This window comes from Mirounga leonina, unplaced genomic scaffold (assembly GCF_011800145.1).
Source record: "Mirounga leonina isolate KUSES-001 unplaced genomic scaffold, KU_Mleo_1.0 Mir_126, whole genome shotgun sequence".
Lineage (NCBI taxonomy): Eukaryota > Metazoa > Chordata > Mammalia > Carnivora > Phocidae > Mirounga > Mirounga leonina.
In genome coordinates, this window is record NW_023270314.1 from 27,295,793 (window position 1) to 27,322,228 (window position 26,436).

Here is a 26,436-nt window from a genome sequence, read left to right on the forward strand (position 1 = left end):
AGATACCTGGGACCAAATTTCCCAGTGAGTCATTGCCCAACCCTTAAACTTTAAAGGACCTTTGTTTAAGAGATTTTTATCTCCAGGCTACCACTCACCCATAGGACATTTAGCTATCCTACCTCAAGCTACCAGGTGCGATAAAAGAACTTTGAACTGGGAAGTAGAACTCTGGCTCTCATACAAAACTAGTTGGTGAGTTGGGGAAAATTATTGGACCTTTATGTGGCTCAATTCTCTTACTGTAAAAAGGGGGACTTGGTTACTTGATTTCTAAGGTTCCCTCTTGATGTTAAACTCCGTCCTTTGTATCTAAAAGTGAAGGCAGGGCGCCTGGGTGGCTCAGTTGGTTAAGTGACTGCCTTCAGCTCAGGTCATGGTCCTGGAGTCCCGGGATCGAGTCCCACATCGGGCTCCCTGCTCGACAGGGAGTCTGCTTCTCCCTCTGACCCTCCCCCCTCTTGTGCTCTCTCTCTCTCATTCTCTCTCTCTCAAATAAATTAAAAAAAAAAAAAAAGGAACATTAAAAAAATAAAAAATAAAAAAAAATAAAACTGAAGGTATCTTCCTTCTTAAGAAACAGTTACCTTTTATCCCGTTATTATTTGTTATACCACTGTCCTTGCAGTCTCTGAGGCTAAAAATATTAGAGTTATTTTTGTTATATCCATTTCCTTTAACTCCTGCACACAATTGACAACCAATCCAGCAATTCTTCCATCACAGTTGAAGTGGCAGTAGAATGCATTTGACTGGGGCGCCTGGGTGGCTCAGTCGTTAAGCGTCTGCCTTTGGCTCAGGTCATGATCCCAGGGTCCTGGGATCGAGTCCCACATTGGGCTCCCTGCTCTGCAGGAAGCCTGCTTCTCCCTCTCCCACTCCCCCTGCTTGTGTTCCTGCTCTCGCTATGTCTCTCTCTGTCAAAAAAATAAATAAAATCTTAAAAAAAAAAAAAAAAGAATGCATTTGACTGAAGAGGTTGGGTTTTAGAGTCTGAACACTGACTTCTGCCTGGGCCATATATTAGCTGTGTGACTTCTGGCAAATTAGCCTCAATGGACCAGTTCTTTGGGGGTTTTTTTGGGTTTTTGTTTGTTTTAATGGAAATAACACTAACTCCAGGCTTATTGTAAGGATTAAATGAGTTAGCAAGTGATAACGCTTTTTATTATTTGTACATAGTAATGCAGTGGATTGGATCTTAAAGTCAAATGGGCCTCTGGAAAAAAAAATATTAAAAGGTACTGCAGCCCGGGCGCCTGGGTGGCTCAGTTGGTTGAGCGACTGCCTTCGGCTCAGGTCATGATCCCAGGGTCCTGGGATCGAGTCCCGCATCGGGCTCCCTGCTCGGCAGGGAGTCTGCTTCTCCCTCTGATCCTCCCCCCTCCCATGTACTCTCTCTCATTCTCGCTCTCAAATAAATAAATAAATCTTTAAAAAAAAAAAAAAGGTACTGCAGCCCAAACTGAATACCTCCTTCTAGATGGGTCTTTCCAGTACATGTCTTTCTCATTCTTTCTTTTTTTTTTTTTTTTTTTGAGAAAATGAGGGTGGAGAGGGACAAAGGGGAGGGATAGAGAGAATCCTTAAACAGGCTCCACACCCAGCACAGAACCCAGTGCAGGGCTGGATCTCACAACCTTGAAATCATGACCTGAGCTGAAATCAAGAGTTGGACACCTAACTGACTGAGCCATCCAGGCGCTCCACACCCCCCTTTTTTTCCCCTCTCACTCTTAACAAGATTTCTAGAATTAAGGAAATTGTCCTAAAGTCTGAGAATGGGGTTCCCATCTAAGAGAGTGTGGGTAAATAGGGAGAGCTATCACATCTTTAATTCAAGCCCATGAAAGTCAAAGTATTAAAAATGGAGAGTATTTCAAGTAGGCCCAAGATAACTCTTAAGTTTCACTGAAAGAACAAATGATTATCTCTGATGTTGACCGTTCTGAGAAGATCATTGCTACTACACTCTTACTGAGAGATAATTTGTATGGGTTTGCAGCTAGGTGGTTCAAAAATTTTGCTACCCAATTTTCTACCATGGCTAAAGGTGATGGTTTTAATCATTATTCATTACTTGTAGTGGAAAGAAAATTGACTTTGGAAATCAAAGAGATTATGGATTTGAATCCCAGCTCTGCTACTTTATATAACTAAGAGATCATTGTAAAGTTATTTAATATCTCTGAATTTTAGTTTTTCATCATATATATAAGACAATAAAACCAATTTTGTAAAGTGGTTCTGAGAATTAAGTGAGTTATGTACTTCATGTAAGTAGATGTTGTAAAATGTTTATTTCTTTCCAAGAGTCTTTTAACCTTAGCCTTGAATTTTTATTTTTATTTTTTTTCTTAAAGATTTTATTTATTTATTAGAGAGAGAGAGAAAGCACAAGCAGGGGGAGTGGTAGGCAGAGGGAGAATCAGCCTCCCCGCTGAGCAAGGAGCCTCATGTGGGACTCGATCCCAGGACCCTGGGATCATGACCTGAGCCGAAGGCAGATGCTTAACCCATTGAGCCACCCAGGCATCCCGTAGCCTTGAATTTTTAGCTTCCTATAGTGTATCACTAGGATTTTTCTTATAGATGTGTATATTTCAACACGTGTAAAACAAAACTCATCATTCTCCCGTTCTTCCTGTATTTACTGTCTCTGTTAAGACATCAGCAATCTTCTAATCATTCAAGTTTGATGATGCCAGAGTTGATTCCTTCTCTATCCCTAAGTCCATTTTATTCTAAAAACTGTCAGTTCTCTTTTCCCACCTTACTCTTCCCCCCCATCCTAATGTAAACCTTGATTACCTCTCACTTTGACAGTTTTAGGATCTTTTTGACAAGTAAATTAGACTCCAATCTTTTCCCTTGTTACCAAGTTATACACTGCTGCAGAATCAGCTTTAAAACATGCTTCCCATTATGTTACTTGCTTTTTCAGAAACTTGCCGTGTTCCACCATAGAGACTATGGGTGATCCACTATAAAACTCTTATCTTACTGGGGCACCTGGGTGGCTCAGTCGTTAAGCGTCTGCCTTCGGCTCAGGTCATGGTCCCAGTGTCCTGGGATCAAGTCCCGCTTCAGGCTCCCTGCTCTGCGGGAAGCCTGCTTCTCTCCCTCTCTCTCCCTCTCCCACTCCCCCTGCTTGTGTTCCCTCTCTCGCTGTGTCTCTTTCTGTCAAATAAATAAATAAAATCTTTAAAAAAACAAAAAACAAAACAAAACAAAAAAAAAACAACTCTTATCTTACAGATGTGGGTGTTGGGCTCAGGGAACTTACATTTTTGATTTGCCATGAAGGTCGCATCTGTGCTAGGGAGTGGCATGTTAAGACTAGTACTTATCTCTGCTCACTCACAGACTAGTTCTTTCCACTATTGGAATATGGCCCAGACTCCTTAACAATGGTTTTCAAGGCTTATCCCATCCTGGCCCCATTATCTTCAACTACTCATGTACCTACGGTCAACTCCATTGAAGTATTCTATGCTATTTCAGCTCCCTAGCAGTATAAAGCTGTTCTCTCTACCTGAGATGCACTTTCCTCCTCTTGCCCTCAGTTGATGAAATTCTGCCCATCCATAAGTCCTAAGTCAATCTGATGTCTCTTCCCTTCCCTCCCATCAAGCCAGAAAATCAGATCCCCTACTCCTAGACCTTGCATTACCTCTAACCACATTCTGCTTTGTGCTATAATTATTTGTGTCCATGTCAGCAAGCCAACAGATTTTTTATAAAGATTTTTATTATTAGAGAGAAAGAACATGTATGGGGGAGGGGCAGAGAGAAAGGGAGAGGCAGACTCCCTGCTGAGCAGGGAACCCGCTCCAAGTCAATATATTTTACACTCTATTTGGGCAGGGCCCTCTCCCTATACCTTATAGAAAGTAGCTAGTTACTCAGTAACCTGATACCAGAGTCTCTCAAAAATCATATACTGATTCTTACCTTTATCTGTTTCACAGGGTGCTAATCACATTGTTAAGAAATTAGTAGTATTGTTTCTGTAAAGAGAAGTGTGGTCAGGGTGTGAGCTACTTCATTCCTTGAATATAAAGCATGCTTATCCTAGCCTTATACCAAGATAGATATTCTAACTTTTCTTGGATTTCTGGCCAAGATTAATCAACACCATGGAATTAGATTTGGGAATTAAATTCTTTTTTTTTTTTTTTAACCACACTCAGTCCCTCAAATAATGAATAATTTTTCCTTTTTATAAATAAATTTGAGAACATATCTTCTATATTTTTTTTCTTTGATCCAGAATTGATTGCTGTAGAAGCACTGACAGCATTATACCCACACCTACATTGGAAGCACAATTGTACCAAAAGGTGTCTTAAAGTGTTGTTCAGTATTTCCTAAACTTGGTCCAAAGGTCTTTATTGTGGTTTTACATGACTAAGTTTAGCTGAATTGTTTGTTGTTTCTGTGTCTTTTTCTCATTAGAATAAGGGCTGACAATGTTTGGTGGGTCAGATATAAACTGGAAAGCAGATAGACAAATATATATTATTTGATACATTCAAGTTTACTTCAAAGAACATATGTAGAGGAGCGCCTGGGTGGCTAGTTGGTTGAGCATCTGACTCTTTATTTTGGCTCAGGACATGATCTCAGGCTCATGAGATTGAGCGCCACATTGGGCTTTGCACGCAGCATGGAGTCTGCTTGAGATTCTCTTCCTCTGCCTCTGTCCCACCCCCTGTTTGCCCGCTCTCTCTTTCTCAAAATAAGTAAATAAAATCTTAAAAAAAAAAAAAAAAAAAAGAACGTGTAGAATTAAGATTATTTTATCCAGGAAAAGAGATATTACTAAAAAAAACCCAACATTTATTACTTATTCTGTGTCAGGGTCTTTTCTTCTTTATCTTGTTTATTCCTCATAAGGATATTATGAAGGAAGTACTGTTGTTATGGATGAGAAATCTAAGTTTTAGGGATGCATCTGTCTCTAACGCCAGACCTCCTTACCATGAGAGGCTTCTATGTTACCTTCCAACATGGGGATTAACAAGTAAACAAAAACAATAAAATTAGCACTGTTTTCAGACAATGCTTTAGTTGGAAGAACGAGTACTCCAGGTGGAAAAGTAGTGTGGTCTTTTAGGCTTGCTTATCACTTACTTTGAATAAGAGGACTTTTAGTGTGAAATGGCAGCCAAAGCTGCTTGGGTAAGCACACTGTGTGTTCCGTTGTTGTCAAGGTTGTTGGAAGCAGTACCTGATGAACCGTGCATTCTGCCAGGTCAGTTATGCTTTGTGGTTGTCAAGAGACCTGCAAGTAGTATTTTTCACTCTTCAAATAAGGAAACTATTGGCTCATTTCTAATCTTACCTCTTCTGGACAAAGGTTGGAACTCCTTTGGTAATTACTAAGGCAAAAACTCCTTTGGTAATTTCTGGGACAAAAAACAAACAATCCAGATTAATGGATAGGGACTAGATGATTTCAGGGGCATGGCTTTATGTATTCTTTGACTCTAAGGGATTTTAGAAAGGACTTTCAGAATAGAGGTTTTGTCCTCTGAATTTAAAGTACATTATACCAGGGCGCCTGGGTGGCTCATTCAGTTAAGCATCTGCCTTCGGCTCAGGTTATGATCCCAGAGTCCTGGGATTGAGCCCCGCGTTGGGCTCCCTGCTCAGCAGAAAGCCTGCTCCTCCCTCTCCTTCTGTCACTCCCCTTGCTTGTGCTCTCTTTCTGTCTCTCTCTCTCTGTCAAATAAATAAATAAATAAATAATCAAAAAATAAATAAAGTGCATTATACTTCCCCCAGTTGTTAAGATTGTTAAAATGTAAAAATAATAAGAATTCTAACAAAAGCCAATTCTAATATATTATACTTAAAATGTTCTTAATACTAGTATAAGTATTTTGTATAGTATAGTATAATCTACACTGTATTTAAAATATATTATCTCCTTAAATCCATATCAAAACACCTATAATGGAAGGTATTAGTCTCATTTTTCAGCTGAAGAAACTAAAACTGAAAAGATTATATAGTTTGTTCAAGGTAACAAAAGTTATGGGGCACCTGGGTGGCTCAGTCGTTAAGCGTCTGCCTTCAGCTCAGGTCATGATCCCAGGGTCCTGGGATCAAGCCCCACATCGGGCTCCCTGCTCCACGGGAAGCCTGCTTCTCCCTCTCCCACTCCCCCTGCTTGTGTTCCCTCTCTCGCTGTGTCTCTCTCTGTCAAATAAATAAATAAAATCTTTAAAAAAAAAAAATGGTAACAAAAGTTATGATTTCAAGTAAAATCTATCTCAACTTAAAGCCCTTGCTCTTTATATGATACCATACAGTGTCCCCAGCTCTCTCTCCAGACCAAGTGATCAGTGCTGCAGAGTTTGGGGAGAGAGAGCAGCCAAAAGAAACTTGGATATAGGTAGAACCTAATTTGGACCTGAATCTACAGAGATGCCAAATGTACTTCCCCTGGGATATAACTCAGAAGAGTGGAACATTTCACTCCAAATGTGACTTTGGAACAGACTTAAGTTCAGGGGAAGACCAACTGATGTTTGCACACTGAGGTCAGTCATAAAATGATGGAACCTTAGAGATCATCTGGTCTAACCTTCTCATTTTACAGGAAACTACAACCCAGATATTGAATCATTTGACCAAGGTTACAGTTTTTGAGAGAACCAGTAGAGGAGTGTGGTTCTGCTGGTCTAGGGCTTTCTATTCTGTCATGGCACACCACTGCCAGTCCTTGGATGCTGAAGAATCCTTGTCTATGTCTAATATTCTGACTTTCTTTATTGCATAGGTATTTCAGTATCTGTAGACGATGGAATCAGCTCCATTTAATAGACGGCAATGGACTTCAGTATCATTGAGGGTAACGGCCAAAGAACTTTCTCTTGTGAACAAGAACAAGTCATCGGCTATTGTAGAAATATTCTCCAAGTAAGTGCTGATCCTGGTCCAAAATGACCATCTGTCTTGAGCAAACACTACCACCTGTCAGGGAAATAAGTAAAGGAAGTACATAGTGTAAAATGGTTTTATTGAGCACCTTCTGAAATTTAGACACCATGGAGAAGGATGATAATAATCAGGAGACACATTCTCTATCCTGGAATTTTTTTTTAGTTGAGAATAGAAAAAGTTACAAACACAAAAGTTAATTATAAAACGTGTAATTCTTGGGCGCCTGAGTGGCTCAGTCGTTAAGCGTCTGCCTTCGGCTCAGGTCATGATCCCAGGGTCCTGGGATCGAGTCCCACATCGGGCTCCCTGCTCGGCGGGAAGCCTGCTCTCTCTCTCCCACTCCCACTGCTTGTGTTCCTGCTCTCGCTCTCTGTCTCTGTCAAATAAATAAATAAAATCTTAAAAAAACAAAAAAAACAAAACAAAAAAAACCATGTAATTCTTACGCAAAGTGTCAGCAAATCCAAAATGAATGGGAGTAAGGACTAGAAACAGAATAAGAGAGAGAAAGTGACCATCATGGGCAGAAGCTAGTCAGGGAGGCTTTCCAAAGTTGAGATGAGTTTTGAGGCAAGTTTTGATTTAGTTGAATGGAGTGTTAGGTATACTCTGTATCTGTGTTATCTAATAATGGGAGCCACTACATATGTGCCTATTTAAATTTAATTAATTCAGTTCATCAGCTGTACTAGCCACATTTCAAGTGTCCAATAGCTACATGTAGCTGGTGGCTACCATATTGGAGATCACAGAAACATTTCACCATTGCATAACATTCTGTTGAACAGAATGCAGTGCAAACTGTGTTAGCAAACTATGGCCTACTGGCTGCCTGTTTTAGTAAATAAAGGTTTATTGGAACATGGCCACATTCATTTGTGCATTGTCTATGACTGCTTCCATGCTACAGCAGCAGAGAGCAGAGACCATACGGCGTCAAAGTCTAAAATATTTATTATCTGATCCTTTAAGAAAAAGTTTGCTGACCCCCTGCTTGCCATGAGTTCTTTGATATGAGGGTCTCTTTCTTGCTTAATTTATATGCCTAGCACGTGTATAGCACTGTATAGCACGGTGACTGGAACATAGTAGGCACTCAACAGATGTAGAAGGGATAGTATATGTAAATAATATACCAGGGATTGCAAACACATTGACTTCACTCAAATAGAAATGCCCTACTGGGAGGAGCTTAGGACAGGTGGTAGGTTTACCTCACGAGCAGTTTGTTAATTAGTAGGAAGCTATTATACATTTAAGAGAAAAAAGATGGTCAACATTTGAAGAAAATGATTCTAGGAGCTGTATCTAGGATACAGCTAAATACCAATAGGAGGTAGGTATCTGTAATCTACAATGTCCCCTTTTCTTCAATAACAGATGCATCACGCACTTGCTCTGTGGAAAACATTGCCCTTCCAAACTATTGACCTTGATTACTGTTTAAGGTAGAGTGAAGGTGGAGGGAGACTGCATAACCTTTTTCCCTTCCACATTATGCATTTTGGATTACTGTAATTTTATAGCAAATATGTATTATTCTTACCAAAACAGGAAAATCAATAAAGATATTTCAGAAAAAAGGGATAGAGATCTGGAAAGCTCTTAAGATTTAATCCCTAACCTCAAGGAAATTAATGGTATAGGTTATTATAGTTTATATAGTAGATGAAGTCCCCTAACTTCCTTCATCTAAAGAATCACATGTGGTGTGGGCACCTGGGTGGCTCAGTCATTGTGTCTGCCTTCGGCTCAGGCCATGATCCCAGGGTCCTGGGATCGAGCTCCACATCGGGCCCCCTGCTCAGCGGGAAGCCTGCTTCTCCTCCTCTCACTCCCCTTGCTTGTGTTCCTTCTCTCGCTGTGTCTCTCTCTGTCAAATAAATAAATAAAATCTTAAAAAAAAATAAAAGTAGGGGTGCCTGGGTGGCTCAGTTGTTAAGCGTCTGCCTTCGGCTCAGGTCATGATCCCAGGGTCCTGGAATTGAGCCCTGTGGGAAGCCTGCTTCTCCCTCTGCCTGCCGCTCCCCCTTCCTGTGTTCCTTCTCTCTCTCTTACAAATAAATAAATAAAATCTTAAAAAAAAAAAATTCACATGGGGTGCCTATTAATAATATGGTGTTCCGGTTATCTGTTGGTGCCCAGGGAAAAAGATCTCCCAAATTTAGCGGCTTGAAATACTAACATTTATTTTGCTTATGAATCTCCAGTTTGTATAGTGCTTGCCTCTACTTCCCTTAACATCAGCCAGGGTGGCTCAAAGACGGGGCCCCTAGTCATCTAAAGGCTCACTCACTCAGCAGTTAGGTTGTGGCTGCTGGCAGTCAGCTGGGATCTCAGCTAGAGCCCTGGTCAGAATACCTACACATGGCTTTTCCATGTGGCTGCTTGGCTTAGTTGGCTGGGTTCCAAGGGCAAGCATCCAGAGATGAAGAAGGGAGGAAACAAAGGAAGAAGGGAGTCAGGGTCAGGGGTTGTGTGGCCTTTTGTGACCTAGCCTCAGAAGTTACACAGAATCACTTTTGCCACATTGTCTTCATTGGAAGCCAGCCTCTAAGGTTGGCCCATTTTCAGAGGGAAGGGAATTTGACTGTACTTCTTTTTTTTTTTCTTAAAGATTTTATTTATTCATTTGAGAGAGAAAGAGAGAGCACACAAGCAGGGGGAGAGGCAGAGGGAGAGGGAGAAGCAGACTCCCCGCTGAGCTGGGAGCCCAATGCAGGGCTCAATCCCAGGACGCTGGGATCAGGACCCGAGACGAAGGCAGACGCTTAACCGACTGAGCCACCCAGGCGCCCCTGACTGTACTTTTTAATGGGAGGAATGTCAAAAGATTTTTTTGGATGTGTTTTAAAAACCATCCTATATGGCTTACCTGGCCCCTCCCCTAAAGATTCTGATTCCATGTTACACAATGCAAGATGCTATTTTAGAAATAATTTCTTTTCTAGAGTAGTCCATCCAGCATTCTGGGGCATTATCAAATATTTTATACAGGTAGTGCCCTGGTCTTCTTTAGCAAGGTCTGGCAACATAATATTAAGAAAGAAGTTTTATAAATACACTCACACTAACAAAGAGCAATTACGTAGGTGACTAACACTAAAATTTCATAGACAAATTTCAGTCTTGACTGTCTAGCAGCATGTCACCTTTACATTCAGATGCAGCTTCAGTCTGACCACTTCTCAGCACCTCCACAGCTATCACGGGAAGTCCAAGCTACCTCCTTCTTCCCTTAGTTTTCTGCAGTAGCTCCCTGAATGGCCTCACTACTTCACTTTTGCTGCTATACAGTTAATTATCCATGATACAGACAAGGGGACCTTCAAGAACATAAAACAGATCACACCCATCATTTTTCAAAACTCTCTAGTGGCTGTTCTCATCAACAATAAAAGAAAGTCCTTGCACTAATCTAACTGGAGGAAAAAAAAAAGATTCTGATTCCATGTGTCTGGGATGGGGCCTAGGAATTTGTGTTTTCAGCAAGTATCCCAGGTGAATTTTACCTTCAAGGAAGTTAAGAAAGCACTGGTAGTGGAAGAGATGGACTTGTGAACTCACAGCGGTGAACTTGAACATAAAGCAAAATGAATACAGTTTTGGATAGGTTCCAACAGAGGATCGTGGAAACTGACCATGAATAAAGGGAATAGGAGAGCAAGCAGTCTGGCATGGAGATATGCAAAAGGGAGAAGTGACTGGTATAGTTCAGTTTAGCCTGGGTGATAGAAGGCCTTGAATGCCATCCTAAGTTTAGGATTTAGTTAGATGAGCAAGGGAACAGTTGAAGGTTTTCATGCAGAGAATGACATGATCAGACTTGTTTTTTAAGAAAGATGTTTCTGGCACCCGTGTAAAAGGTAGACTGGCAAGGTGAGAGATTGATAGCATAGAGACAAGCACTAAGGCTCTCTTGACAGCCCAAGTGAAAACTCTTGAGGGTGGAGGGCAGCAGGGATGGAAAGGAAGATAAGGAATTGAGACATTGTTGAGATGTGATTAATGGGACTTGGAAACTCCCTGTTCTGCAGAGAGACTTCTCCACATTCTTACCCTTTTCACCCTGGCTAGCCCCACCTTTCTTTAGCTGAACTTGGCTTTCCCTCCACTTGCATTCAGTCTCTGAGCAGTGGCCACCTTCCTTTCTGCACATGCTTCCCTGAAATATTCTAGGGCCAGGAGTCAAGGTTGCTGCTCTCCTACATCTCTCCTACTGTTTCCCATCCATTGTGTTTCACTCCTTGTTCTGAAGTTCTAAACCTGGGTTGAGGCTCACGTCTCACTAGACTCTTTTTTTTTTTTTTTTTTTAAAGATTTGATTTGTTTATTTGACAGAGAGAGACACAGCGAGAGAGGGAACACAAGCAGGGGGCGTGGGAGAGGGAGAAGCAGGCTCCCCACTGAGCAGGGAGCCTGATGCGGGGCTCGATCCCAGGACCCTGGGACCATGACCTGAGCTGAAGGCAGATGCTTAATGACTGAGCCACCCAGGCGCCCTCATTAGACACTTTTTATCCTCCCCTTCATTGCAGTGGTGTGCCAGCCACCTGGCCAAGCTCCTTACCTTCCCTGGGGACACTAGCTTCTAGCTTCATTCTCTTCTCAGTGTCTCTCAGTGAGGGTGCTCTGGGCATTTTCAAGGAGGCAGACCTTCCTTCTGCAGGATGTTCATCATCTTGCCTTCCTCCAAATGCTAGTAGTACCCCCGTGACATTGTGGCATCCAAAAAAGAAAAATGGGATGGAAGGGAAACCCCAATAAGATTCCCTCACACATTTCCAAATATCCCCCTGGGCCAGTAGGGCCCCAGTGAAGAATCACTGGTCCACTGGACCTGTCTCATACTCTGGACTCTTAATTTCTTGATCCTCCCTACTTCTTCAACCTGCACGTTGTCTCCCACTTGCATCCAGTCCCAGCCTTATCATCATGCAGAATCCATCTCTGGAACGTGCATGTGGAATACCCTTTCTGATTGCAGCCTCCTGTCCTAATACTTTTCCACTCTTTTATTCCCACTGATGCTGCTCTTGGGCCAAAACAGGACACCCAGGCCCTGGATGTCAGTCTCCTTCCTGGCTTCACTTCCTTCCCTGCCTACCTCGGTTGGTCGCTTCAGTGCAACTCTCACCCCTTCCTCAGTTCCTTTCCCACCCCTTTATTCTGTCATCCCCCTCCCCCCAAAGCCAGTTCTCAAGATAGAGGAATTGGGTCTTATAGCACTGATGAGAGTTAGGAAGTTGGAAAAAGCAGTTCATCTTAGGGTCCTTCTTAATCTTGCAGAAAGTACAAAGCGATCTTAGAGGTCAGCTTCTCATAGCATAGCAGGGTGACTGTCTTCTCCATGAAGGTTTATAAGGGCAGATGACAAACTATAAGTTCCAAACTCATTAACAGAATCAGTGTGCCAGGCACCATGCTAGATTCTTTTTTTTTTTTTAAGATTTTATTTATTTATTTGACAGAGAGAGCAAGAGAACACAAGCTGGGGGAACAGTAGGAGGGTGAGGGAGAAGCAGGCTCCCCGCCAAGCAGGGAGCCTGATGTGGGGCTCGATCCCAGGACCCTGGGATCATGACCTGAGTCGAAGGCAGACGCTTAACCATCTGAGCCACCCAGGCGCCCCAACCATGCTAGATTCTTAATAGAAACAGATATTATTTCTAATCCTAACAAAAACTGTATGGGGGGGGTGGGGAGACCTTAGGCCTGTTTTATAGCTGAGAACACAGGAAATATGTGGATTTGTTTCTGTCTAGTATTTTTCATCTGATTCTGATGTATTGAACAGGTTTTGAGGAATGAAGAGAATTGTGTTTGATAGGCTGAGAGGATGGTGGTGACATTGCAGAGAACAGCAGGAGGTGGAAGGCACAGAAGTAGTACAGGGTGTGATGTGCTCTTAGGACAGTAAAAACCAGAGACCCAGCCTGGACCTCTTCTCTGTTTCATGCTCAGTAGAGACCCTGAATTAACATTGGTGATATTGCTTACGGCTTTTAGGGTTCACTCACCATAGATTCCCAAAGCAGATTGCAGGGCTGGGTTCCACAAAGCAAATACTAATTTCTACTTCCAATACCTGGTGACCTGTATTTCTCTTATTTGCAAACACTCCCAATTACGGGGTTTAGAATTAGTAAATCCTGCACAAGCCTACTTAAGAGACTGTAGGAAACCTTAGGAGATTTCTGATCAGAGATTAATGTAAAAGTGGTATTTAGGGGAAGCTTAATCTGGCTCATGTTTGTAGAATTAGTGGGGCTTTCTAATGGTTTACATTTATTTGTACGTAAGAGTAATTTTTCTAGCATCAGAGGTAGAACTCTCATGAGTTCTTTATAGTTCCAGACTTATTTCTTTTACTGAACCTCTATACTATACAAATCATTAAATTTGAGGTAAGAAAGGTCCTATTAATGAGTCCATTTAAATGGCTGGCTTTGGTTTTGCTCACCATTAACCAGCATGACATAATCCTTTGCTTGATTAAAATGTTACTCTTGGGGCACCTGGGTGGCTCAGTCATTAAGCATCTGCCTTCGGCTCAGGTCACGATCCCAGGGTCCTGGGATCGAGCCCCGTATCAGGCTCCCTGCTCGGCGGGAAGCCTGCTTCTCCCTCTCCCACTCCCCCTGCTTGTGTTTCCTCTCTCTGTCAAATAAATAAAAATAAAATCTTTTAAAAAATAAATAAATAAAATTAAAAAATAAATAAAATGTTACTCTTTTGGTGAAATTTGGTTTCTTTGCAGAAGACTCCTCTTTGACGCTTATATTTTTGGAAGTAAAGGGAATCTAGCTCAGTGGTTTTCAACCTATCTTTTTTTTTTTTTTTAATGTTACGCTAATCACCATACATTACATCATTAGTTGAGTTCTTCAGAGGAACCTCAGGGGCCAGTTCTGGGAAGGTGGGAAGATCTAAAGGGCCAAGCCTGAGACCTTCCACACCAGCCGTCCTGCTTTGATCTCTTTTATATGTTAGGTTTCTAAAGAAGATATCATTTGAAGAGAGGATTCTGCAGTAAAAAGTTTTAAAACCACTGATCTGACTAACCTTTGCCCCATTCCTCAGACAGACAAGGAATTTGATATCCAGCCATTATGACTGAAGTTCACACCCCAAGATAGTGGCAAAGCTGAATTCAGCACACAGATCTCTGCCCCCCATCATCATTCCCCCATGTCACAGTTCCTCCCACTCTTGTTATAACTTTCCCCGTAACATAGTCTGAAGAACATGGTTTATATTTAGTTTTCTCTGACTTTTCTTCCTTCATTAAGAAAAAATTGACCCTCAGATCTCCCTGGCTAACTTCCTCTTTTTTTTTTCCCTCCATTTTTGCTTCTCTGTAATATTTTAGTGGTGAAATATTTCCAGAGGAAAATACATTGCCTAAAACTTGGGAGTTTCCATTTTCCCTTTGCTCTGTTTGAGGGCATACAAGCAAGAGTCATAGCTCAGGAACTCTATTCTGGCCTTAGAAAAGTTTGAGGCACTGTTATTACTCCCAAGATAATTTTAGCATCCTCCATCAGCTGCCTGCCTCACAGCTGAGCATTAATGAGCAGTTGCAAGATTAAATTCTGTGTGTGAAGGAGACTGGAGGACAAGACAATCTGGGAAGGGAAGAGGGATGAGATTTTAATTATAGAAATGTCACTGCAAATACTTTCTACCTCAAATTTAGATCTTCAAAATGTCTTTCCCCTCCCCTGCCCCTGCAAAATCAGCAACCTTCACATTTTGTAGTCAGAATAATGCTAGTTGCTCTAAGTGCCCTTGAGGAAAGTCTGAGGCCTGAATCCTAGTCTAACACTGAATTCAGAAGGATGGGACCTCAGCATCTCTTAGCATTCTGGGAGTACAAAATGTAAAAGCACCAAGGCATTGACTTGGAAGAAAGCAGAGGTGTGCAACCTTTCCTCCCTGTGTATCTACTGTTTAGCAATACCTCATTATAAATAAAGGGTGAGGAGATTGGTGTGGGAGTTTCAAAACATAATTCAAGACAGCTACCTGCATATACACCTGTGTCTTGCCTCAGTGCTAAAAGGACAGGATTGAAGGTGAAAACTATTCAGGTCTTCTTTAAATCTATGTTTCTGTTAAGACAGTAAAGGGAAGGGAACCTTTGAGCTTATTTACTCAACTAACCACAGTGTAAATACTTTGCCTTAGAGAACAATTAACTGAGAATAAACCTGTCTGCTGATTGGTTCTGCCTCATATGTCATATTATCGCTGTAGTATATTGTAGATGAGGAGTGTGGAAACAAGGTTCAAGGCCAACTGTAAGTTCCTTTCCCTCTATAATCCACTTTTTCCCCTGCATTTACATTTTTAGGAGCTGTCAGACAGATGTATTAGTACAAGTGGGGGAAAATATATGTACAAGAACATTCACCAAAGTGCTATTTGTAATGGTAGAAAACCGGAAACAATCCAAATGTGCATTAAAAGGAGTATGGGTGGGCGCCTGGGTGGCTTAGTCGTTGAGCGTCTGCCTTCGGCTCAGGTCATGATCCCAGGGTCTTGGGATCAAGCCCCACATCAGGCTCTCTTCTCAGCGGGAAGCCTGCTTCTCTCTCTCCCACTCCCCCTGCTTGTGTTCCCTCTCTCGCTGTGTCTCTGTCAAATAAATAAATATAATCTTTAAAATAAATAAATAAAAATAAATAAATAAAATAAAAGGAGTATGGGTGAATTAATTATATTTATGATGGAAGAGGATTGCCAGGGTGCCTTCTGTGCTTGTAGCCTTTGTCTTGCATGACTTCTCAGCACTTTGTCCTTCCCACATTTTTCCTTCTCTTGGCTTTCTCTGACGATTTCCTGGTTTTCCTACCACCTCTCTGTCTGTCCCTTGTCATTCTCTCTTATCACCTCCTTCTCCTCTTCTGACTTCTAAATGTAGAGTCTCTAGGACTTCTCGCACTACACACTCTTCGTAGATGATATCATTCATATACCCCCATGGCTTTACCATCTGTGACAGACAAGTCCTAAATTTATATTGCTAGCTCAGATCTCTCTTCTGAGCTTGAGACATATGTATCTCATCACTGCTACCACCAGATGGATGTTTCAGTTAACATGCCTAACACTGAACTCTTTATCTTTCCCATCCCCAAATTTGTTCCTCTTCCAGAATTCCCCATCCCAGGAAACAGTGATTCCATGGACTCTGCTGCCAGAAACCTGGGCATTGTTCTTGACTGCTTCTGCCCCCTCCCCTCATGACCAATCCTGTTGATTCCACCTCTGAAATACATCTCAAGTCTATTCACTTTCTTTCTCTCCAAGGCCACTACCCTGGGCCAAGCCAGCATCACCTCCCACTAATGCCACCTCTTTTCTCAGCCCCTCCAGTCCATTCTCCACACAGTCTCTGGAGCACTCTTTTATTTTTATTTTATCTTAGGCTAATTTTTTATTTTTATTTTTTTTTTCATTAGTTTCAGAGGAGGAACTTAGTGATTCATCAGTTGCATATAACACCCAGTGTTCATTACATCAAGTCCACTCCTTAACGCCCATCACCCAATTATCCCTTCCCCCACCCATCCCCTCCAGCAACCCTCAGTTTGTTTCCTATGATTAAGAGTCCCTTATGGTTTGCCTCCATCTCAATTTTTATCTTATTTTTCCTTCCCTTCCCTATGTTCATCTGTTTTGTTTCTTAAATTCCACATATTAGTGAAACCATATGGTATTTGTCTTTCTCTGACTAACTTATTTCACTTACTTAGTTCCACCCACATCATTGCAAATGGCAAGATTTCATTCTTTTTGATGGCTTAATAATATTCCATTGTATATGTATACCACATCTTCTTTATCCATTCATCTGTTGATGGACATCTGGGCTCTTTCCATATTTTGGCTATTGTGGACATTGCTGCTATAAACATTGGGGTGCATGTGCCCCTTCGAATCACTATGTTTGTATCCTTTGGATAAATCCCTAGTAGTGTAATTGCTGGGTCGTGGGGTAGCTCTATTTTTAAATTTGAGGAACCTCCATACTGTTTTCCAGAGTGGCTGTACCAGCTTGCATTCCCACCAACAGTGTAAAAGTGTTCCCCTTTCTCTGCATCCTCACCAACATTTGTTGTTTCCTGACTTGTTAATTTTAGCCATTCTGAATGGTGTGAGGTGGTATCTCATTGTGGTTTTGATTTGTATTTCCCTGATGCCAAGTGATATTGAGCACTTTTTCATGTGTCCATTGGCCATTTGTATGTCTTCCTTGGAGAAATGTCTTCTGCCCATTTTTTATTGGATTATTTGTTTCTTGGGTGTTGAGTTTGACAAGTTCTTTATAGATTTTGGATACTAACCCTTTATCTGATAAGACATTTGCAAATATCTTCTCCCACTCCATAGGCTGCCTTTTAGTTTTGTTGACTGTTTCCTTTGCTGTGCAGAAGCTTTTTATCTTGATGAAGTCCCAATAGTTCATTTTTGCTTTTGTTTCTCTTGCCTTTGGAGACGTGTCTAGCAAGAAGTTGCTGTGCCGAGGTCATAGAGGTTGCTGCCTGAGTTCTCTTCTAGGATTTTGATGGATTCCTGTCTCACATTTAGGGCTTTCAGCCATTTTGAGTTTATTTTTGTGGAGCACTCTTTTAAAAACATGAATTGGATCAGTGACCATTCCTTGTACCTAGGATTGTATTCAGAATGCTCACCACAGCCCACAAAGCCCCTGCCTCCCCGCACCATCTCTTGCCCTCCCCCTTTCTCACCGTGCTCCAGCAACACTGGAGTTCTTTGTGTACCTTATACACCTGAGACACCTTCTTGCCGTGGGGCCTTTGCACGTGCTAGTTTTCGGTGCCTGGAATGCTTTTCCCTCGTTGTTTTGCTTGGCTAACTCCTCTGGTCAGACTGGATCTCAGTCTAAAGGTCATTTTTTCAACAAGACTTTCCTTCATACTTAACAACACACACACACACCCCACCCGCTGCCTTCTCAATTTGGTTCCTTTGTTAGGTTGTTTCATAATACTGTGTTCTTTTTCTTTGAAGGACCGTTATATATGTGTGTGCGTATACATATGTGTGTGTATATGTGTGTGTGTGCATATATATATATTCATGTACTTATGTGTTTAATGTCTAAACTATAAGCTGTCTGAGAGCAGGAACTGTACTCTTTGGGTTATTTCTTTTACTCCTTTTCTCCTAGTGCTTAGAACATATTGCTTGAATGAAAATTCAGCTGTTCTTTTTTTTTTTTTTTTTCAAGATTTATTTATTTATTTATTTGAGACAGAGAGAATGAGAGACAGAGAGCATGAGAGGGAGGAGGGTCAGAGGGAGAAGCAGACCCCCTGCCGAGCAGGGAGCCCGATGCGGGACTCGATCCCGGGACTCCAGGATCATGACCTGAGCCGAAGGCAGTCGCTTACCCAACTGAGCCACCCAGGTGCCCGAAAATTCAGCTGTTCTAAACTGGAGAAAGGGAGATGCAGAATAGTATGTACAGGGGTGCCTGGGTGCCTCAGTCAGTTGAGCACTGGACTCTTGTTTTTGGGGCAGGTCACAATCTCAGCGTCCTGGGATCAAGCCCTGTGTTGGGCTCCATGCTCAGCGGGAGTCTGCTTGAGGTTCTCTACCTCCCCTCTGCCCCTCCCCCACTAAAATAAATAAGTCTTTAAAAAAAAGGGTAGTATAAAAAAAAAAAGACTAGAATGTATAGTATTATCCCATATTTTTATTTTAAAGATTTTATTTATTTGACAGAGAGAGACAGCGAGAGAGGGAACACAGACAGGGGGAGTGGGAGAGGGAGAAGCAGGCTTCCCACTGAGCAGAGAGGCCGATGTGGGGCTCGATCCCAGGACCCTGGGACCACGACCTGAGCTAAAGGCAGACGCCTAATGACTGAGCCACCCAGGCACCCCCATATTTGCTTTTTTAAAAAAATTTGTGTATTTTAGATGTTAATCCCTTATCAGATATATGATTCGTGAATATTTTCTTTCATTCCATGGATTGCCATTTCACTCTGTTGATGGTTTCCTTTGATACACAGACTTTGTTAAAGTTGAGGTTGTTTACTTTTTCTATTGTTGCCTATGCTTTTATTCCAAGAAATCATTGCCAAAGTCAATGTCATGAAGCTTGGTCTCTATTTTCTTCTAAGAGTTTTATAGTTTTAGTTCTTACACTTAGGTCTTTAATCCGTTTTGACTTAATTTTGCACATGGTGTTAGGTAAGGGTCCAACTTCATTTTTTTTGCATCTGGATATCCAGTTTTTCCAGCATCACTTGTTGAAAAGACTGTCCTTTACCTGTTAGATGGTCTTGGCATCTTTGTTGAGAAGCCTTTGACTATATATGTGAGGGCTTATTTCTGGGCTCTGTTCCATTCCATTGATCTATATGCCTGTCTTTACGCCAATATCACACTGTTTTGTTGTGTTTTTTTTAATTGTGGCAAAATATACATAACATAATTTATCATTTTAACCATTTTAAAATATACAATTCAGTGCATTAAGAACATTCACACTGTTGTGCAGCCGTCACCACCATCCCTTTTTCTTTTTATAACTGCATAGTATTCCATACAGGAATACATTGTCATTTCTTTTTTTTTTTTTTTTAAGATTTTATTTATTTGACAGAGAGAGAGATAGCGAGAGCAGGAACACAAGCAGGGGGAGTGGGAGAGGGAGAAGCAGGCTTCCTGCCGAGCAGGGAGTCTGATATGGGACTCGATCCCAGGACCCTGGGATCATGACCTGAGCCAAAGGCAGACACTTAACAACTGAGCCACCCAGGCGCCCTACATTGTCATTTCTTTATCAGTCCTCTGCTAATGGACATTCAGCTTGTTTTCAGTCTTTTGTCATTACAATTAATGCTATGACAAATAATCTAACATAAAAGCCATTTTTGCTTGTGTGAATATATCTATAGGACAAATTCTGAAACAAAATTGATGAATCACAACATTTGTGCTTTTGTGATTTTTGTAAAATTGACAAAATGCCTTCCATAGATGTTTTATTAATTTACCCTCAGTATATTAGCTTTTTTTTTTTTTAGATTTTATTTATTTGTCAGATAGAGAGCACAAGCAGGGAGAGTGGCAGGCAGAGGGAGAAGCAGGCTCCCTGCTGAGCAAGGAGCCTGATGCAGGACTTGATCCCAGGACCCTGGGATCATGACCAAAGCTGAAGGCAGATGCTTAACCAACTGAGCCACCCAGGTATCTCAGTATATTAGCTTTAAAAAAAAAACTTTTCCTACTTCATAGGTAAAGAATTTTAGAATTCTTTGAATTTTCATTTTGAAATTGAACATCTTTTTTGTTTAAGAGCCATTTGATATCCTTTTTGTGAACTGTATGTTTGTATCTGGGCCAATTTTTTACTAAGTTGTTTGTGGTTTTCTTATTGCTTTATAAGAGTTCTTTTTAATTTAGGAAAATTAGCCTTTGGTCTGTAATATAAGTTGCAAGGTATCTTTCCAGCTTGTCACTTGCCCATTATCTTCCATAACCTATTTATGGTCAATGAAATACCAGAGATTTTTGGAAGTCTTTCACCCGGGGTGCCTGTGTGGCTCAGTCTTTAAGCGTCTGCCTTTGGTTCAGGTCATGATCCCAGGGTCCTGGGATCGAGCCCCACATCAGGCTCCCTGCTCGGCGGGAAGCCTGCTTCTCCCTCTTCCACTCCCCCTGCCTGTGTTCCCTCTCTCGCTGTGTCTCTCTCTGTCAAATAAATAAGTAAAAAATCTTAAAAAAAAAAAAAAAAAAGGACGTCTTTCACCCTACTTTATTAGAAAGCTCTGCTTAGTTGCAGAGTGATTCCCAGCCTGGTGAATGAGACGCTTATTAATATCTGATTGTTAAAATTTAAACAGTGACAGAACTGGAAGAGACCTTAGAAATCTTATCACATAGTCATTTAATTTCATAGATGAGGCCCAAGTAAATGGAGTCATATAACCCAGGTTACATAGCAGGTCAGCAGTGGTGGGACCCTTGTTGAGAAGCCTTTGACTATATTTGAAATATATATATGCCAGAACCAGGGCATTTTTCTGGCCTTCGTTTTGAATAAGGTTATTCTATTTAACACACACTAAGAAAGTTCTGAACTTATGAAGGTATTTTTGAATTGAAAGTTAGTTTTGGTAGAGGCATGGGCCCTTCCCCATTCTGCTTTTTTTTTTTTTTTTTTTTAAGATTTTTATTTATTTATTTGAGGGAGAGAGAATGAGAGAGAGCACATGAGAGGGGGGAGGGTCAGAGGGAGAAGCAGACTCCCTGCCGAGCAGGGAGCCCGATGCGGGACTCGATCCGGGGACTCCAGGATCATGACCTGGGCCGAAGGCAGTCGCTTAACCAACTGAGCCACCCAGGCGCCCCCCATTCTGCTTTTTATCTTTTTCTTTCCCCAAATGTCTTGTGAATTCAGAACTTCTACCTTAAGATAGAGAACAAATGGCCCTCTTCTAGGGTAGGATTGGTGCTGAGTTGTAGGCATATAGGCTCAAGGAGAGTCATGGGGTGGGGATTCTCTGGGTGATGGCCCTTTCCTTGCTTGACTCAGAGGCACTGAGGAAGCCAGGTGAAAGTTATTCTGGGTGGTCTGGGGATTTGCTGCAGTCTAGACCTCCCAGCCCATCTTTAGCTTCAAATGGAGAAAACCTGATCCCCCCTGAAAACCTCTGGGACTTCAGTTGTTTCTCAGGGATCTTCTGATCCAAGTAATAAAAATGATAAAAGTAATAATAAAATTAAAATAATTAAATCATACATGCCGGGGCGCCTGGGTGGCTCAGTCGTTAAGTGTCTGCCTTCGGCTCAGGTCCTGATCCCAGGGTCCTGGGATTGAGCCCCGCATCGGGCTCCCTGCTCAGCTGGAAGCCTGCTTCTCCCTCTCCCACTCCCCCTGCTTATGTTCCCTCTCTCGCTGTCTCTCTCTCTGTCAAAAAATAAAATAAAATCTTTAAAAAAAAATAAATCATACATGCCTGTTTATCAGATCTAAGATGCCATCCACTGTAGCCTTGCCATTATTTTATGCGTCACTAAGAAAAAATGCTGCCAATTAAAAGGACCTATGCTTGCTTAGCACATAAACTTTTCTCATGTATCACCCTTATACATACCTAACACAGTAAAATAGTTTTTCTTTAAATACCAAATCATAGTGTAATTTCTTTAAAGACATTTTAAGTGGCATTTAAAACGTGCAATACCATCAAATACATTGAGCTAAAGTGACAATACCAACAACTTAGATTAAATTCACACATGACCAGGCAGTATGACTATCTCTCCATCATTTGGCAAGAATTAAAAGATTTCGGAGGCATTAGTGTGGGGGAAATGTGCATCCTCGAATCAATGCAATGTTGTTTTTTTTTTTTAAGATTTTTTATTTATTTATTTATTAGAGAGCGAGCGAGAGAGAAACAGCATGAGAGAGGAGAGGGCCAGAGGGAGAAGCAGGCTCCCACCGAGCCGAGAGCCCGATGTGGGACTCGATCCCAGGACCCTGGGATCACGACCTGAGCCGAAGGCAGTCACTTAACCAACTGAGCCACCCAGGCGCCCTCAATGCAATGTTATATCCTTTGACTAATTCCAAAGCATTTTTACACATGTGATCTCAATCTTCACAGCAACCTGGAAAGTAGACATATAAAGCCATTTTCTAGATAAAGAAACTGAGACTTGCCAGAGATCATAGTTAATGAGTGATTAAAGTAGGACTTAAACCCCAGACTTTCTGCTCTACCTAGTTATTTCCCAGCATTTGACTTCCTTGCCTTGGACCTTTCCAATAGACCAGATCAGATGACTGGAACAATGCCGGAAGTGAGAGCCACTCTGATTTTGTGTTTCTTCTGATAGAGTTGATTAAAGACACTTGCTGGCAGAAATATGTAGGCAGAAGTGGTTTTCTTAAAGGTTTAAAAAGTAAAAATATAAATTTAATTTGAGGACATTCTCTTTCTTCCCCTCTTCTCTGAAGGTACCAGAAAGCAGCTGAAGAAGCAAACATGGAAAAGAGGAGAAGTGTAAGTATTGAGAAGCCCCAGGGCCTGTGGAGCTTCCCAAGTGGAGCCTTTGTGGCCCAGCCACCTGCAGCCTCCATGGGGCTTGGGCTCCATGTCAGCTGAGCTGGGCATGGGTGTCAGCTGCTCTGATTTGTGCGCCATTTACTCAGGAGAATGTGGCTCGGGTGCAAGGAATCTTATTTTTCCACCGAAGCTTTCCTCTTGAACCCTTTCTTTCTTCCCTGAGTTGAGTGAAAGATAGAAGGCCAAGTGCTTTGCCTGAGGTTAGTAAAATGGCTTACTACTTCTGCTCACGTTAGAATACAGGGTCCCCTAGGCTTCAGCCCTTGTTCCAAACCAAACAACCAGAATTTCTATATTTCTGCATTTAAATGGTAGCAGCTGGGCAGCTGTTGTCATCCCCTGGGTTCTTTGTTTAAAGCACACTTCTTGACCCACTCTAGTTAGCAAATTTCTCAGCTGCAGGATCCGTCGAAGGCTAAAACCTTAGAACAAGCTCTCTGCTCGTAACCATTCTGTACTCTCCCCGCTGGCTAGCCTCCAGCTGGGCTGGAGAGTGTATTTCTTTTGAAATCTTACTTGATTTAATCTTATGAGGGAAAAAAACTCACATATTTGGGTAAGAATTATTTAGTTTGATTGGCATTGCAAAAATCTCCTCCTGGCAGTTTTTAGTACCCAACCTATTTAAATTAGGTACATAACACGCCCCTGTCAATTTGTTCTCTCTAAGGGGGTAATGCTGACCAGGTCTTTGGCTTAATTGTCCTGTAATTAAAAAATGGATCCCCTCTGGCACACTGTAAGCAAAAGCTACCATCATTTCACTCAAAGATTGGTTTCTTTTCTTTCCTCCTCCTCTCTCTCCTGCCTGTGATTTTTCCCCTGCCTCCTTTCCCCCTTCCTTCTTTCATTTATTCATTTAGCAAGTATTCACAGATCACCTGCAATGTGCCAAGCACTGTTTTAGGCACGAAAACAGACTACATTTTGGCCATCATGGAGTTTACATGATAGTGGGACAGATGAACAATAAAGAAATTGTGTCAGTGATTAGTGCTAAGAAACAACGTGAAGCAGGTAAGAGGGATAGAATGTAGGGTGGTCCAGAAAAGCCTCTGATGAGGGGACATTGGAGCAGAGATCTGAGGATATGAACCAGGGAGAAGAATGATTCAGGTGGAAGGAAGAGCATATGCAAATGCCCTGAGGCAGGTACATTCTTAATGTGTTTGAGGAGTAGGAAAAGCAAAGTCATAGAGGGCCACTATGAGGACCTGGGCTTTAACTCTGATCACATGGGCACCTTTGGAGGGTTTGTGTGCAAAGGAGTGATGTGATCTGACTTAAATTTTAAAAAGAGGAGGAAGAGACTATAGGGACAATGGCAGAAACATGGAGACAAATTACAAGACAATTTCAGCGTTTAGGCAAGAGATGATAATGGATTGGACTGGAGTAGTAGCTATATAGGTGATGAGAAGTGTTCAGGATTTATACTGAAAGTAGAGAAAGACAAGAACCATGAATGGCAACAGTGGTTTGTGCTCAAACACCTGGAAAAATGCCATTAATTGAAATGGAGAAGACTGTAGTAAAAGCAGGTTTAGAGAAGGGACATGGTAGCAGCTCAGTTTGGAGCATGTTAAATATGAAATGCCTTAAAGACATCCAAGTAGAGATGTTATATAAGAACTTGTACATATAAATCTGGAACTGGAAGAGATGCGGGCTAGTGATAAGATGTGTGTGTATCAAAGATCAGTGGTATTTAAAGACATGAGATATATGAGATCACTTAGGGAGTGAATGTAGAAAGAAGAGAGGAGGTCTGAGGACAGAGCTCAGGAGCACCTCGATTCAAAGTTAGAGAGATAAGAAGAAACCAGCAAAAGAGACTGGGCAGGAGCAACTGGTAAAACAGCAGTAGAAACAAGAGAATGGGTGCCAGAAGCCAAGTGAAGAAAATGCTTCTAAAAGGAGAGTTATTAGCAGAGTCAAACACACAGAGAAGCTGGGAACTGACCATTGGATTTGGCAAGATGAAGGTCATTTGTCATCTTGTGCTGTTTGGGAGTGGTGGGATAAAGGCCTGACTGGAGTAGGTTCAAGACAGTGTAGATAGATTTCTACGAGTGCAGACAAACATTTATGGAGCATCTCTTGGGTGCCAGGTGCTGAAGACACAAAGAGAATAAGATGTGGTCCTTGCCTTCGAGGGACTGTTTAGAGTTTGGAAAATAGAGTTTATAATCCCAGCACAATTAGTACCATGTAGAGAAATACTTGTGGTGCTGGGGGAGAATTTAGGAGGAACTCATAACCTGGACTATGCCATGTCAAGGAAGGCTTCCCAGAAGTGGTACCTGACTAAATCCAAAGGACAGGTAGGAATTAACTAAGCAAAGGAGGCAAAGAAGTGGCAGAGGAAGTGACACATGCACAGCACGAAGACATAGAACAGGCACATTTGATGTTTGAAAAGATAATTGTCACATTCACCAAGATGGAGGACTCAGGAAAAGAAACAGATTAAAGGGTGAAGGGTAAAAAGAGGAGAAAGGAGACTTCAGCCTTAGACAAGGATGAGTTTAAGATGCCTATAGGACACCCAGGTGGAATTCCAGGTAAGGAGAGAGATCTACCTAGAGTTATAGGGTATGAGTCCTCAATAGGCAACTGGTGGGTAACAGGGAATAGGTAAGTGAGCAAAGAGGACCTAAGATGGAACCTTGAGGGACCCCAGCATGTGGGGCAGGGGGAAGGGGGAACAGAGGAAGAGAAACCCGTAAAGATTGAGGAGTGGCCAAAGAAATGGGAAGAAATCTAGAAAAAAGGGGGGTTCTCACAGTAACCATGGAAGGAAGGAATTTTTAGAAGGGGGGTTGGTCAGTAGTGTCAAATGCTATAGATACCAAATAAAATAAAGCAGAAGTGTCCATTGCATTTGCCAGTTGAGGTAAAAGGATGTGAACAGGTAATTAAAGAAGAAACAATACACATACGAAAAAATGCTTAGTCTCGTTAATAATAAAAAAATGTAAAGTAACCATGAGATATAAGTTGTAGTCTAAACAGTTGGCAGATTTTTTTATTAGCTAATATTCAGTATGTGAGGAAATACGAACTCTCATACACTGGTAGTGATAGTATAGTAACTATACTACACTGTTGTGGATCTTGCTTTTAAACACATAATGTGCTTTTTGATATCTTCCCATGTAAATATATATATATTTATAATATCTAAAAAATATATGTAGTATATATATATAAGGGGGAAAAAGTTGAGAGTGTATGCACCAAACTGATGGCAGTGGGTATCTTGATGGGAAGGGGTAGGGAAGTCAAGTAGGGAAAATTAGAGTATATATTCAAGGCATGCATACATTCCTATATTGATTGTGACCTTTCTTCCCCCCAGT

General features: G+C 41.6%; 1 protein-coding gene across 5 annotated transcripts in view; it reads left to right on the forward strand.

Moving 5' to 3' along the window:
• LIMA1 (LIM domain and actin binding 1) overlaps window positions 1–26,436 on the forward strand; it is a 93,707-nt gene that overhangs the window by 26,958 nt on the left and 40,313 nt on the right. For 4 of the 5 annotated variants that reach the window (XM_035002687.1, XM_035002688.1, XM_035002689.1 and 1 more), the window contains exons 2-3: window positions 6,791–6,930; window positions 22,966–23,011. In XM_035002687.1, the coding sequence (XP_034858578.1) occupies window positions 6,812–6,930; window positions 22,966–23,011 (165 nt within the window). In that variant the 5' untranslated portion in view covers window positions 6,791–6,811. The remainder of the gene's footprint in view (window positions 1–6,790; window positions 6,931–22,965; window positions 23,012–26,436) is intronic. The other variant, XM_035002691.1, reaches the window with a different exon arrangement.